Source organism: the organism of the source record quoted next, unplaced genomic scaffold (assembly GCF_019419815.1).
Source record: "Pyrus x bretschneideri cultivar Hongxiangsu unplaced genomic scaffold, Pyrus_bretschneideri_v1 Contig28, whole genome shotgun sequence".
Classification (NCBI taxonomy): Eukaryota; Viridiplantae; Streptophyta; class Magnoliopsida; order Rosales; family Rosaceae; genus Pyrus; species Pyrus x bretschneideri.
Genome location: NW_025999590.1, coordinates 1,674,594 through 1,690,075, shown reverse-complemented (window position 1 = coordinate 1,690,075; position 15,482 = coordinate 1,674,594). Strand labels below are relative to the sequence as shown.

The window sequence follows — 15,482 nt, the reverse complement described above, 5'->3', positions numbered from 1 at the left end:
TTACAAGGATGATCTACGAATCGAGACTTACAAAATTGATGGTTCGGATTGTTGAAGTTCAATGTAGAGTGAGTCCCACAACTAATTCTCATTAAAAAAAAAAAAATAGGAATCCCTCCCTTTAAATGGCCTAATGAAAGGAATAAACTTGGACTAACAGGTTAAGTGACAAAGAAAGCAAGATGTTTTCTTATTTTCAAATGAAGAAATATTAGGCTAGATGAGCTCTTTGATAATAGTTACGTGCAAGAAATTTATCCTCTTCCAAAAAAAGTAAGACCATTACATCCAGAAACTCGCAGCCCGTCCTTCCTCCACCACGATTAAACGAGATGCTTTTGAAAAACTTAACAGTATCAGACAGGCGTGACCCAATTCTTTTTCTTTTGTCATCAAACAACCATGGAAATCGAAGCATTTTGTGGTTGGCAGATGTCATCCTTTATTTTGTCTCCTTGCTTGGTCTTTTGCTTTAAAATGGCCAGCTGGTACTTTAGGTACTCGACCGTTCCTTTTAATTGTACTTTATCTTTACAAATTAGACCTCAAATTAATGTGATTGCGAGGTTTTTTTTTTTAATTTTTTGTGTGTGGAATTTCCAGGAAATTGAGGCATATGAAAATGTAGGGTTGTTACTTTTTTCAAAACTGTCCTACACTGCCTAAGACAAGTATTTTAGTATAAATTAAAAAAAAAAAGAAAAAAGAAAAGAAAAGAAGGGAAGATGCTTGGATAGAGCCGGTTATAGTCTGTTAGTTAAGGGTAAGACTGAAAGAACGATAAACAATTGATGAAAAGACACAAAATCATGATACATTACTATTTATTGGATGTTTAGTGTTGTTTTGTAATATTGTGCTACGGACTCACGAAGTTTTCTTATAGCAATATTTTATTTGAGTTGCTTATCATGAAAAGTGTCAAACTTGAGAAAATGTAGGGAAATGGCCATAAGAAATATAGGGAAATGACAGTAAATGCAAATCAAGTTCAGTTGCATTGACCATATTGAATTTGATTTGAACACGCACTAAAATGTCCTACTACAATGTACGTTTTTTTTTGGGGGAAAAAAAAGTGTAGCATATTTTTTTTTATAAACGATAGCGTTAGTGGTTAAATTGTTAGTTGCTAAAGAGAGAGAATCGATGAATATCAAACCTGCACTAAAGTGTATAATGCATAAACATGATTGATTTCTGCCAATTTAAAGTCTTCATATTTTCTTAAGAAAACTAGTCAAAATAAATGCCAACAAAGACAAAGTAGACTTGAAGGGGAAGACTCAGTACAGGGTGACTAGAGTCCAAACGAAAGTTCTAACCACTCTTTTTCTTGCAATTTCCTACGCAAAAGGGTTCACAAGAAGTCTTTATTTATTTATTATCTATTTCTATAGAACCTCACTTTCACTTGTAGATGGTTAAGTTCATCACAATTACAACGTTAACGAACAATGTTATTACTTTAAAGTCTTAACATCTAATTAAATTAGAGATAATATCAATATTGATTAGTAGTGAGCTGCTAAACCGTCTCCAAAATTTTTAACATCTGCACTAGGCTACGAAAGATCACTAGAGGTTAGCCTAAACAGAGTGGAAAAAAACAGAAGGATCTCCCCCCACCCCATCACCATGTGCAAATATTCCCTTTAACTTTAAGCATACCCTACAAAACAGTCCACGCCAAATTTTGTTGTCTTTATTTTTCGTGGGTATCTGAATCTGAATCTTGGATTCAGCACGCTTACCACCCTAACGAACCCTAAATCCTTAAATTAAGAAACCCTAATCTTAAATTAAGAGTAGCTAATCCAATCCAATACACTTCAACCTCTGCTCCAAAAAAAGAGAGTTAAGTTGTGCTTTCCCTTTAGATTCTGCTCCTATTTTAATTTCCAAATTTATCCATATATACAAGCCCTTTAGACTAACTTCAACGGTGGGCTAAAAGCCAAATTACCCTCCAAAATTTTCCCCCAAACCCACTCCAACCGAAGGGGAAATTTTGAGCTAAATGCTAAATGCTAAACCAATGCCAAATTCCCCCCAAAATTTAGCCCAGAAATCGGAGTGGACTCCACCCAATATTTATCGGAATTTAAATTTTTTTAGATTAAAATGTTCATAAAATTAATTTACGATAGTCTACATATTTATTTTTTTTTTAAAAAATTAATTTAACAAAAAAAATAGCCTAAGTTCATTCTTTAATAATCCCGGGCTAAAATTTTAAGCTAGAATGGTTGGAGCAGAAAAGCTATTTCTAGGCTAAAAACTAAGTTTTCCGGGCTAAAAAATTTGGCTTTTAGCCCAACCATTGGAGATGGTCTTATGCAAAGGGATTTCTATTTTTTTATTCAAAAAATGGGAATTAGGTGTGGGGTTCCCTCCACATCGAACTGTAACAATCCGAACAATCTATTTTGTAAGTCTCATTTCATAGATCATCTTTACAAAATTCAATTCAATTTGAAATCATTTACCTATTTAATTATTAAGATAAAATTTCATTGTTTCTTATATACCAAAGTATTTGTTAATTTCTTTGAATTCAATAGATGTCTTAAACATTTCCGATTTGGTTAATACTTTGCAAGGATGATCTATAAGGTGCAACTTGAAAAATAAACGGTTCGGATCGTTAAAATTTGATATGGTGTGGACTCCACAACTAATTCCCATTTTTATAAGAAAAATGGGGCCCCTTCCCTTAAAGGTTTCTTATATATATTTATATATATTAGGTTTGGGTTTTATTTTTTATGAATTTAAATTGTCAACGTTAGGTGTTTAGGTTCCACAGTAGGTGGTCCTCAAGTTGAATGAATTCATATTTGCAACAACTGAGTAGACTACTTCAAACTAAAAATGACAAAACATTTGGCGTGTTTAGAACTACTTTTGAAATGACCAAAAACGGTTTAAGATACCTTAAAATTATTTAAATAACAACAACGCTTCTAACAAGCAACAATGATTGACAATAAAATATAAAAGTACTTGCAGACTATACAACCACTCGGAAATGATAAAAGTGCTTATGGATAATAAAACCACTTGAAGATGGTTTGTTGTAGAAATATTAAAAATTCAACGTGCTTTAAAAGTGCTTCCCACACATAAGTTCTTATAAATGAAGTACCTTATAAACAAGCGTTTCAAATAGGCCTAATTTACGAGTAGGCAGTGAATTTATGATGAAATTTCTGTAGTGCATGTTATTCAGGTTATACATATGAACAAAAGTCGTTAAATTATTTAATATAAAAAGATATAACGATTTTTGTTTAAATTTATAACTTAAATGTGTACTTTTTCATGCGCACCAGAAAAAGCCTAGAGGTTATGAACTACAAGCATGAGTTTGTTGGGCCTTTTAATATATGATAGGGCTAGTTAGAAGCCCAGTGTCCAATCAAGTTAGGCCTAACCCATTTCAACCCAACCTTATATAGGCGGAAAAGAGTATTACCAAACTAACGGCCCAACAGCCCGTGACGAAAATAACTTTCCTTTAGCTCTCACATCATGTGATCTTGTATCGAACAACGGAGAGATTTTTTAGTGTGTCAAGAATACATAATGGAATATCACATGTTATTATACTATTGGAGAGATTTGAAAACAAAACAAAACTTTTATCCAATTGTATATTGACATGTAGTGTTCCATTCCGTGTTCTGGGCACAATAAAAAATCTTTTCAAACAATAACTTGCAAGAACTTCTATAAACTTATGGAATCGCCCAATAGGTTGCTGCCACGTGCTAAACTATTGATTTGTATCCATATTCCTTATGTACATGTTAATTGTAGCCCTAAGCTCCAACCCAAAAAGAGTTTTGTAAGAGTAAATAGAAATGAAATGTGTTTAATGCATGCAGACGTAGACATAGTCACATCATTCATAACGGATGTGCTTTCTATGTACACCTAAATCTTCCTCATTAGTTTTGATTAGTTTAAAGTACATTCACCATGTCTAAACATTCTTTTCGCTAAGCGTATATAATAAAATAAGTGAAAGGGTCCACCCCAAAACCAAAAGGGTTCTAACTAACAGTTGAGTCCTCTCTAAACCGCAGGACATAGTTGCGCGTCATACAACTCACCGATGTCACTTGCCTCTATTGGAGGCTCACTCCGGGCGGGTTCAGATCCCTTAGAGCAAGTCCATTGGGGCTTTATAGCCCGGCACCCAGTTAAAACCTTCCAGCCCAACCTAATAGGCTGGCACCCAGCCCAATCCAGGCCATAGGCCGGCCCAGAATCGACAGACCAAAGAGCTGGGCCATCTGACGTTAGGCTTACGTCAAAGGCCACTTAAATTTTTTTTGCGCCAGGTGTGTGGGAAGCACGCACGATTGGGCACGCGTCGCCAACAAGAAATCAAAGGCGAGGCCCGCATACGCAGGTGCACTCACTGATCTGATGGGGAGGCCATGTGGCCCGTCCTAGGCCGTTGGATTTCCAGCGGTAAATTTTTTTTGAAATTTAAAATTAATGGCTACTGAAGTGGCATAATGAGGACCATTCGATTTTCAAATCAACGATCCAGATTTTTCAGCCAAAAAAATATAAAAAAATAAATAAACTGTCAGAAATTATTAATATTTTTTTATAAAGTCAAAAATTATTATTATTTTATTGTTTTATAATAAAAAAATATATTTTAATAAAATTGACTACACTATTTTTTTAGAGATGAATATGCATTTGACTTATCACTGTTCATTGAGATCTATCACTGTTCACTGAGTGGATTAAATGAATTGGGTGCTGGCGCATTTTTTTAAGGGTGGACTTGCACTTCCAATGCATGGCTTTATTACGTCAGACTTCTATCCTTGATATAAGATACTCAATCTCCATACTATGTCAATATTTTCATACGTTCAGTTTTGTTTTTCCAGATCCTTCTTCCAATAACAAAACTGGATGACATGTTCGATCAAGCACTGTAACACTTTGACAAATTAGGTAATATATAGTTGACGAACCTCCACATGTGAAGTATCCAGATTCAGCCCTTCTTCTTAAGCAGTCTCAAAGCTGCTAGATTATGTCCGAATTAATATGGTGAAACCTTTGCCTGCCCCATCGCCTACTCAACAGATAATTACGTGAATAAACGACAAAAATAATTAATTAACAGAGATGATTAGTAGTGCTTGAGGCTGAGATTATCAAGCCATATATTTGTCTCATTGGATTAGTTTAAAGAGTAAGTGCGGTTAGCACCATGTGGATATGTCAACAACTTATTTAAACATGCACAAGCTGCACAGGTCCAGCCATGTGAACATTAATTGGATGGGGAAACAAGAAGAAATGAAGAATGATGAGACATATACCTAATGTCATAGAAATGATCAAATTTAGTATGTGACGATTAGGTGCTGCAACGTTTACAAAAATTATTGCGATATCATAATTGTAATATGTTTAACTTGAGTGGACAAGGAGTTCATATACCTTGCTAATGTGATAGAAATAGTCAAATTCAGTATGTGTAGATTAGGTGTTGCCACATTTACGAAAATTATTGGGATATTAGAACTGTTATATGTTTAACTCACGCTTTATACTATGAGATGAGTGGATAACGAGTTCATATACTAATGTGATAGAAATAATCAAATTCAGTATGTGCGGATTAGGTGCTGCGACATTTTTACGAAAATTATTATGATATCAGAACTATAATCTATTTAACTCACACTTTATAATATGAGGGAAGAGTTCACAATTACTTGAGATAACGAGTTTACATTTTATGGTTAATAGTCAATTTATATATTGTAATAGAATATACCAATTATACTACGTGATGGTGTTCCAATACAATATGAGTTATGTGCTTGAAAACAGGTTCAAAGTATTTTGGTTTCGCAGGGAGAGTAGGCCACCCACCAAACCTCTCACTTCCAAACTTTCCTCACTCCCTACTCCCTTACAACAAAGCAATTTGCCTTTTGGATATTTTTGCATGCTTTGCACTTGATCCAAGAGGCACCTAAAAGGCTAAAATAAATGATAATTCCTATTAATTAGAAAGAAAACTGAAATAATTACTTGTAAATTTTCGTGTTGGGTCACGAAAAGATTGAGCACCAAATATGATTGTCTCTTCCAAAAACTATTCCTTCATGAGATTCTATACACCACCATGATTGGATACACCATCATTTGTTTGACTGCTTTTGCTTCTGATCAAGATCTTTCCTTTGACTCTTGTAGTCCTCTCTCTCTTTCTCTCTTTCTCTCTTTCTCTCTCTCTCTCTCTCTCTCTCTCGCTCTCTCTCTCTTCTGGTGTGAGATTCAAGTGAATGCCTCTGTTCTGTTCTCCAAATGCAACTTTGATCATTGCGGTCACACAAATTCCGTACGTTGCATGTTTTTACCAAAACCCTAATCAGTTGGTTTTCTGGAAGAAAGAACAGAAGAATTACTGCTTAATTAATCCATCGTTTTCTACTTTCTACCTGGACAAATGCTATGTAACATGCAAAAACGATGAAAAAGTTCAGAGCCAAAACCCGTCCATTTCAATATCTAATCAGGTTATCAGATCAATCTTCAGTAAAAGAAGCGGTTGTCGTCTAAATGGGAATTTTCCCAGAAAACAAAATGATTTGTTCTCGTTCAACTGGTAATTTTGTAACATGGTCAATATGGGGAGAAACTCACACCAAGATAGTCACTGTGATGGTATTTTAAGTTAATTACGCTCTTATGCGTTTTAACTTTCTCATATGTTAGTGCATGATTGATTTAAAATATTGTCATAGTTGTATTTGATGCACGGGGAATTTGAGGAAATGGGGAAAGCAGTTTTAGTTCAGGTGGAAAATTGATCATGGTCCCCAGGAGAGGTCTCAAGTTTCAAACAATTGATGATGGTGAACTCACTAACTTTGGTCATCATTTAAGCACTTTGATCAAAAGTTAAAAACAATATAATGAGAGTAAACAACTTTAGTTTTTGATGGTTGTGGGGAGCAAAATCAATTCCCAAACAGGTGAACAATCATGAAGTTTTTACTGATAGAGATGGGACACCAAAAACTCAAAACTAGCAACACACATGCATTTTGTTGCACAAATTAAACAAAAAAGTCGGGATTCCTTTTTTTTTTTTTTTTTAAGAAAACTAATGAAAAAAGTTTGAAAGTTTTGAGTTTTAACGATAAGGACAAAATAAAGAGTAAAGTGAATAGTACCATGATTGACTTTTTAGTATAAAAATGTGATTTTTTGTTAAAGTAAACAGTACTATGAGCTTTTCATTAAAGTTCCATTTTTTTAATCCCAATAAATATTATATATATATAGTAACAATTGATATTATATACGCTAATAAGGAGGGAGATGAGCTTAGCCTCATAATGGACTAGTGTCACATCCCGGCCAGAGCGGAATCACTTTCCGGGCCCGCTCCACCACCGTAGCACGATATTATCCGCTTTGGGCTTACCATTCCCTTACGGTTTTGTTTTTGGGAACTCACGAGCAACTTCCCAGTGGGTCACCCATCATGGGATTGCTCTAGCCCCCTTCTCGCTTAACTTCGGAGTTCCTACGGAACCCGAAGCCAGTGAGCTCCCAAAAGGCCTCGTACTAGGTAGGGATGGGAATATACATTTAAGGATCACTCCCTTGGGCGATGTGTGATGTCACAATCCACCCCCCTTAGGGGCCCGACGTCCTCGTTGGCACACCACGACCAGGGTCAGGCTCTGATACCAAATTGTCACATCCCGGCTCGAGGCGGATCACTTCCCGGGCCCGCTCCACCACCGTAGGACGATATTGTCCGCTTTGGGTTTACCATTCCCTCACGGTTTTGTTTTTGGGAACTCACGAGCAACTTCCCAGTGGGTCACCCATCATGGGATTGCTCTAGCCCCCTTCTCGCTTAACTTCGGAGTTCCTACGGAACCCGAAGCCAGTGAGCTCCCAAAAGGCCTCGTATTAGGTAGGGATGGGAATATACATTTAAGGATCACTCCCCTGGGCGATGTGGGATGTCACAATCCACCCCCCTTAGGGGCCCGACGTCCTCGTCGGCACACCACGACTAGGGTCAGGCTCTGATACCAAATTGTCACATCCCGGCCCGAGGCGGATCACTTCCCGGGCCCGCTCCACCACCGTAGCACGATATTGTCCACTTTGGGCTTACCATTCCCTCACGGTTTTGTTTTTGGGAACTCACGAGCAACTTCCCAGTGGGTCACCCATCATGGGATTGCTCTAGCCCCCTTCTCGCTTAACTTCGGAGTTTCTACGGAACCCGAAGCCAGTGAGCTCCCAAAAGACCTCGTACTAGGTAGGGATGAGAATATACATTTAAGGATCACTCCCCTGGGCGATGTGGGATGTCACAACTAGCAATAATGTGGTTTAAATTCATCTTTGGTGAAAATTGAACATAAGATATCTCACTTACAAGTGAAGAGAAATACCACTAGACCGTAATACTAAGTGACAATAAGTATAATTAAGATGAACGTATTTAGCTACAAGCACTCAAATTAGGGTTGGACTAGGAATAGGAAAAAAAAAATGCCATTAGGGCTGGGGTTCAAAATCCTTAGGGAGAGGTTGAATTGTTTTTTGTTTATCCAAAAAAGGGTTTATTTCTTATTTTTGTATCAATGATATTTTATATTAATTTATTTATTTAAACTAGAAAAAGAGAGATTCAAACTTGAATACAAAGGAGATATCACATTGTTTTATCCAACTTTGACTATTTAGAAGTTTGGGTTTATATAAGTAACTAAGGTTAGACATAGTACGAAATCATATGAATTTAAATAAAAACAAAATAAAACCAAGGTTACTTGTCCCCCTGCCTATGCTTAAAGTATCTTCATCATACAAACATCATAATCCAAACAGTTCATTCTCATTTTCATTGTCTAAAGATCATATAGGGGAAAAATTATTCAATTTGAAGATCGTTTAGCCATTCATATGCATCAAACAAATGAAAGGTTCATTATGAGGATACTCCTTCTTATAAAAACAGTCAATTAGTTTGACACGAGTGAATGGCTAAACGATCTCCAAATTGAATGATTCTTCTCATAAATGATCTTTTAATGACGACAAAGAGAATGAACAATTTAGATTATAATGTTCGTAAGGTGAAGATACGTTAGTCATAGGTGGGGGACAAGTAGGTTCTCCTGTGGGTGGAACGCGAGCATTATTATTCTCTTTGAAATTGAAATGAAAAGGCTTGAAAAACCGAATATTCTCTTCTTCATATCATGCCTATGTCTCAACTAACCTACCTAGATAGCATTCTACAAAAGGAATTTGAAAATAACAGCGGTAAAGAATCTAGAGATAGCTATAGCAAAAGTTACTGAATTATAGTTACTTGATCTCATAAGCATGATAGCGATCATTCTCCAATGGTTGTAATCACCTAATTTGTAAGATTTCTAACTATGTCTTTAATTATTATCACATAATTTCTTATGTTTTTATGGCAACACCGAGCGTTTATATGTGATTTATAATTAAACTTTCTGTTAATAGTAAGTCACTATGTTATTTCCAAATTCATGAAACAAATGTTGGAAAAACTTTACAAATTGTGCTTCGAAATTAGTCACTTCCCGGTTTATTCTCTAAAGTTTAAATGGGAACGGCATACCTACACTTTTTAAATGTCATTGTGTTGTCCCGGACAAATAGTAAAATGTCATGCATTTTAACTTTGCCACATAGCGTTATATCATTGGTTCAAAACTCACGGTGACATCCCAGTGTTCATGAGGGAAGTCTCACTTCTTGTGAAGGGCTCCTTATATATACCAAATTTTTGGTGGATTCAAATAGCAAGCTATGACAAAAGTGTGTCCAAAATGGGTAAACCGCCAACAAAAATGCTGCTCATAGGTTGTTTTTGCTAGGGTTCATAGTCAGAAGTTAAAAAATGATATAAACCCAGAAACCCTTTTTAGTCCCATCAGTTATCAGAAGATTGAAAATTTTCATAAGGGTCGAAATTTTTATGGTTTTAAACACACTATTTTAATTCTTTTTGACTCGTAAATTTTAACATAAAGAAGCCACAAAACCATGTGTTGTCGGAAGTGCCTAATTTTAAGCATTACTTTTCACCTGCTCAATGTGATCCTTTTTGGATGAGATTACAGTCCCGTGAGCGCACTAGCACAGCATTGAGCAATTTTATTATTTATTTTCTTCGAAAGATATAATGTGCAGAAGCAGTGACGAAATTACAATTTGAGGTTACGATTTTGACTAAAAAAATTTTATTAGACTATTTCGTTGAGCATTTGGTATTAATATGTCGATACTTGCCAATATTTGTTGAAGGCTTATGTCAATATATGTCAACAATTACTACGATATGTAGAGACTTGTCAATGATGGTTACAATAAACTATAAAGTAATGTTGAAAACTGCCAAAACTTGTCAACTAAGGCATTTTATCGAGCATTTGAAAAGCAAAGTAGATTTGCACACAAGAAGAGAGGAAAGAAAGACAGAGCTGATAAAATCTACATACAAATGTACATAGCATTTTTGAAGTTGTTGGGGCCATACGGACAACCAATTACCTCAATCGATGATCCCATACTGACTCCACAACTGTGTAGAAGAAATAATAGTCTAGTTAAATACAAACGCATGATTTTACTCATCCCGTGGCACGAGGTTTTTACTTTTTATGCGGACATTGAGAGTGATATTTGTATGTACAGGGAATTCTAATTAGTTGAATTTACTGCATTCACTTTTTTATGATCTTCGAATTTTCCATGTACTTTCAAATAAAAGGAGTGGCTGATTAAAAACATCAATTCTGTAACTTTCAGAAGAAACCCAAATCACTTGCGCTTATTGCGGAGAAGATGAACTGGAAACAATTAAAAACCATGAATAATTAAGCATAAAATTAATAATAATAATAATAATAATAATAATATCATACATAATAATAATGTACACATAGCATCACCAAAGTGTTACTTGGTAGTCCTAATGGGGTTCTAAGCTAATAATGCAGCTGAGGACTACAATTTCTAGCAAAGTTTGAGAAAATTGGGTTAAATCTGCTGAATGAGTTTGCATTGGCAGAGAAATAAATATAGGGCTCTAAATCAAGGCTCTCGATCGGGTCGGAGTTTTTGAAATGATTCTAATCAGTAACGTGCATGAATTGATTAACGAGATTTCCACGGTTCCTTCTAATAATCGAGCGAGACCACTGCCAGGCGAACCGGCGGGCGGAGTAAAGAAGTACACTTTAGGTAGCTTGTGGTGGCACAACAGAGCATAATTCAATGGAACCGTAATGCAGCAACTCCTCAATCATCTGCTCAATGTGATCATCTTCAAGTGGCTTGAACTGCTGGCTGCTGCTCTCTACTTTTACTTCCCTCACAACCCAATTTTCCTCTGCTACTGGTTGATGAATTTCCGGTTTGATATCCGGCATTTTCGCGCCCGATGACGCTAAAGTTTGCGGCTTTTTTGGCTCTTGCAGTGAAGTTTTGGTCATCTGGAGTGAAGCCATGTAGCATCTGTGCAGTTTTGCTGTCAAAGTTGCCGAGAGAAGTTTCGAGGCCGAGGACTGAGACGCATTCGGGTTATAAGGGAAGTTTGTTCTTGCTCTAGGCCCGCACATTAGCCTCGCCGCTTCGTCGTAAGCTCTCGCCGCGTCCTCCGCCGTTTCGAACGTTCCTAGCCAAATTCTAGTCTTCCTGCAGAAGAAAAGAGAGAAACGCTTCGTTTAGTTTCCAAGTAACAATGCCGAAACGCGAATGTAAAAAACTGCGATGTTTTGAAGGGGTGGACTTACAATAAAGGGTGGCGGATTTCGGAAACCCAAGAGCCCCAGTGCCTTTGTCGGACGCCTCGATATCGCTGTTGCGGTCTCGCCATTGCTGTGCGAAAGAAACGTTTCTTTTAGAAAGTGTGTGTGAAAATGCATCAGAGAAGAAATGGTAAGTGAAGTTTGAGGGGAGAGATTGGTTTTTGTAGTTGGGGTTTGTCAGACAGATATAAGGACAGTTTGGACTTTGGAGGCTCTCTATCTAAGGACTTGGGTCCCACAAGAATTGGGAGTCTAGGGTTGTTTTTTTTTTTTTTAACTTGGTATTTCAAAAATCTTATTTTACTGGTAATAACAGTTTTATTCTTTTTTTCTTTGTATATTATTAGTTAACAGTTGGCTTTAAACTTTTGCTGCAAACTGGGATGATTTTTTGAATAAATATTTGAGGGGAAATTTTCAAACTGGACCCAATTCAGTTCACATGGCCTTGATATTATTTTTTGGTCTCAGAAATACAGTAATATTGTAAATTGGATTAGATTATACTTCTGTTGCTCTTTTGGACCTTCTATTCCTCAAGAAAATTCAAGGTCATAGTCCCCACAGATTCTTCATGTGAGTTTGGTGTAAGCAGACAAAGAAATTCACACACACACACACACATATATTTTTACATATATGCAAATAATTACAGTGTAACTCCTTTTTTTTATGGTTGTGAACTTTAAAATATTAATTATTGTAAGATTATTTTTTCTAAGGAATCTTGGAGTTTGAGTTTCATGTATGTTTTGATAATAAAAAATGTTATTCTTATTGTTTATTTGTAACATCTTTCTAATAAAGAAAGAACCTACATGTAATGGTGGACTCTAACTCTATTGGAGAAATGATACGAATGATGGTACAAATAAATAGTAAGTGTATCACTATTATTTGACTGAAGTTTTGTAAACTCTATGACGTGGTTATTGATAATTGAATTATTACTTAATTGTTGATTAACATACATATTTCATATTGGTGAAACATCACATGATTTACAAAATTCGTCTAAAGATCTGGTCTACAAAGCATTATTCTTTTTTTATTTTTAAATAGATGATAGTATCTACATTAAAAAGATGAGAAAGTGGACTAAGCCTCACAACTCTTCGACAATATAAAGTTGCAAAAACTTGGAACTGATTGCTTATGTGCAATGATCAAAACTGATAGGCTTTGCATGCTCTGTTTTTGGAGGGTAAACAGTAAAAATATTGGTACCACAATATGATTGGGTCAAATCTTCGCATGTGACACCTAGATTAAAGATTCATGAACCAAAATAATTATCCTGTAGCTGATTTTAGAATACGAGGATCTAACGCAGCACACCCGACTAGTTTGCTTTAGCAATCTCAATTTGCGCAACAATATATTTCGTCGCAAATTCAAAGATCGATTTGCCGTAAGGGAGAGCCAACTTGATTTTTTGTCGTGTGATTTGTACGCTCCTGAATCCTCGTTGAATTTTTTTTAGAGCTTACGGTGATGACGCTTGCAAAACAGGGGAGATTGTTGGAACCATCTACAAAATATGGTGTGCTACTTCATAAGTGGTATTGGGATACATATGTCATATATATATATATATATATGGAACAGTTCCATGACACAATTTATTTTTATAATTTTTAACACAAGTTGTTGTCGAGCTCATTTTGTAATTATTTTAACGATCTGAATCGTTTATTTTTTAGGTCTTTCTTAAAATCACTAAAATATGAAGTCATATGACAGTTGAATTAAAGGTTTAATGTTTCTTTTAAAATTGTATTCGTCAATTTTCTTCATTACAAATGAATATCGTATAGTTTTGGATTTGTCTAATATTTTACAAGGATGATCTTCAATGATATTCTAAAAGATAAACTATTCATATAGTTAAAATACATTACAGAGTAAACTCACAAAAACTTGCATCACAAGTTGTGGTGTTTTCGGAGCAGGCAGACCTAATGTGTTGGTGTTTTTTTTGGTTGCTCTAAAACCTGGATTCTCCATGCTCGGATGCAGGGGAAAGCTTGTGGCTTGTGACATAAGCTGCTATAACTGCTTTTTAGAGACTTCTTGCAGGTTTTCTGCAAAAATATCAGAGGATTAATTTGTGTAAGGTATTAATTTAACTTGATTTTTATGAGGAGTATTATTTTCCATGCTTATCTCTCTCTCTCTCTCTCTCTCTCTCTCTCTCTCTCTCTCACAAGTTGCTGCAGCTATTTGTGACTTTTGGTTTCCTTTTTTGGAGGCATCAGGAGTGAGCATGCCTATTGGAAACCACTTTCCACTTTACTTGCACTTTCAGGTTACAATTTTGTGGCATCCCAATTAGTGTTTGTCAAGACCTCTGGCATTTCCACGCGGATGGTGGAAGCGATATCGTACGCAGTAATGCTAGATACATCATATTTTGTGGATATTACCTGGTGTTACCGTTAGGCAAATTTTAATAGCTGTGATTTGCTATCAGTTGTTCCTCTTAAAAAAAAAAAAAAAAAAAACCCTAAATTTGTAATCCATAAAATTTAGGTTTTAACTCAAAAGCAATTTTTCTCTTCCAAAATTTTAGGGTTAAATTTTAGTCCAGAATTATTAAAAAATAAATTTAGGCTAAATGTTTTTTTCGATAACTTTTTCAACAAGTAAAATTTATGAATATTATCTTAATTTATTTTTATGAACATTTTAGTCTGAAAATATTTAGATTTCGATAAATAATAAAAAAATATTAAAAATACTTCAATTTTGAGTGATTCTTTCAATAATTTTTTTAAATTGTTTTAGACGTTGAAGTTTGGATCGTTAGATCTTTTTTTATCCTTGGATATGAATATATTCGATCTTACCAGTTGGATTTAATGTATTTATAAATTATATTTAAAATAAAAGTTTGAATCTCAATCATTGGATTAACCAACGGCCCAATCTTTACAGCCGTCATATTACAAAATTGTCGTTGGGATGATATAAGGTGGCAGACAAAACTGTCAACATCATTGATGCCAGCCGTTAACCTGACTTATTTTTTGGGCTAAATCTGCCCAAATTTTAGCCCAATTGTTGGAGGAGATTTCAAGGGTTTAAAACCTAAAATTTAAGTTTTAATTCAACCATTAGAGTTGGTCTTAGACATTCAAATCGTGTTAATCGATTTAGTCTCATGGTAAAACTTACTTTAGTAGTATAATTAGCTTTATCCACAATAACAATATGGATTAACCAATAGAGGAGTGTCAAAAACATCGAATCTTGTCTGCTATGTGAATTCAACGAACATGATTGAACAGAGCAAGACTTTACGTGCCTACGAGACTGATTCCAATAGCATTTCGGTCACAAAAATCGACACCACGTACACAAGTAAACACAAAAGCATAAAGATCATATGATTTGTTTGATTTCGTTCGCCGATATATAGGCTTTTAAAGATTTTTCACCGTAACGAATTTCCTCGATCGGATTTCGAAAAGAAGAAAGAAGACAAGACATGTGAAAAGAGCAAGAAAAAGAAGGGGAAGAAGTGACAGGAGCAAAGACAAAAGAACAAACAGCATGTTAGCATAAATCTTTGTCACAAATCATCCTGGTTTACAGCTAAACCTTTGG

The 15,482-nt window shown here is 35.4% G+C and overlaps 1 protein-coding gene across 1 annotated transcript; it reads right to left on the bottom strand.

Annotated features, from left to right (window-relative positions):
* Nucleotides 1–10,940: 10,940 nt before the first annotated feature.
* LOC125479176 (ethylene-responsive transcription factor ERF003-like) lies at nt 10,941–12,028 on the bottom strand. The gene is made up of 2 exons (XM_048588249.1): nt 11,859–12,028; nt 10,941–11,760 (listed from the first exon to the last, which is right to left on the bottom strand). Exons 1-2 carry the CDS (start codon nt 11,939–11,941, stop codon nt 11,304–11,306), a joined length of 540 nt encoding a protein of 179 aa, XP_048444206.1. The 5' UTR covers nt 11,942–12,028; the 3' UTR covers nt 10,941–11,303.
* Nucleotides 12,029–15,482: the final 3,454 nt, after the last annotated feature.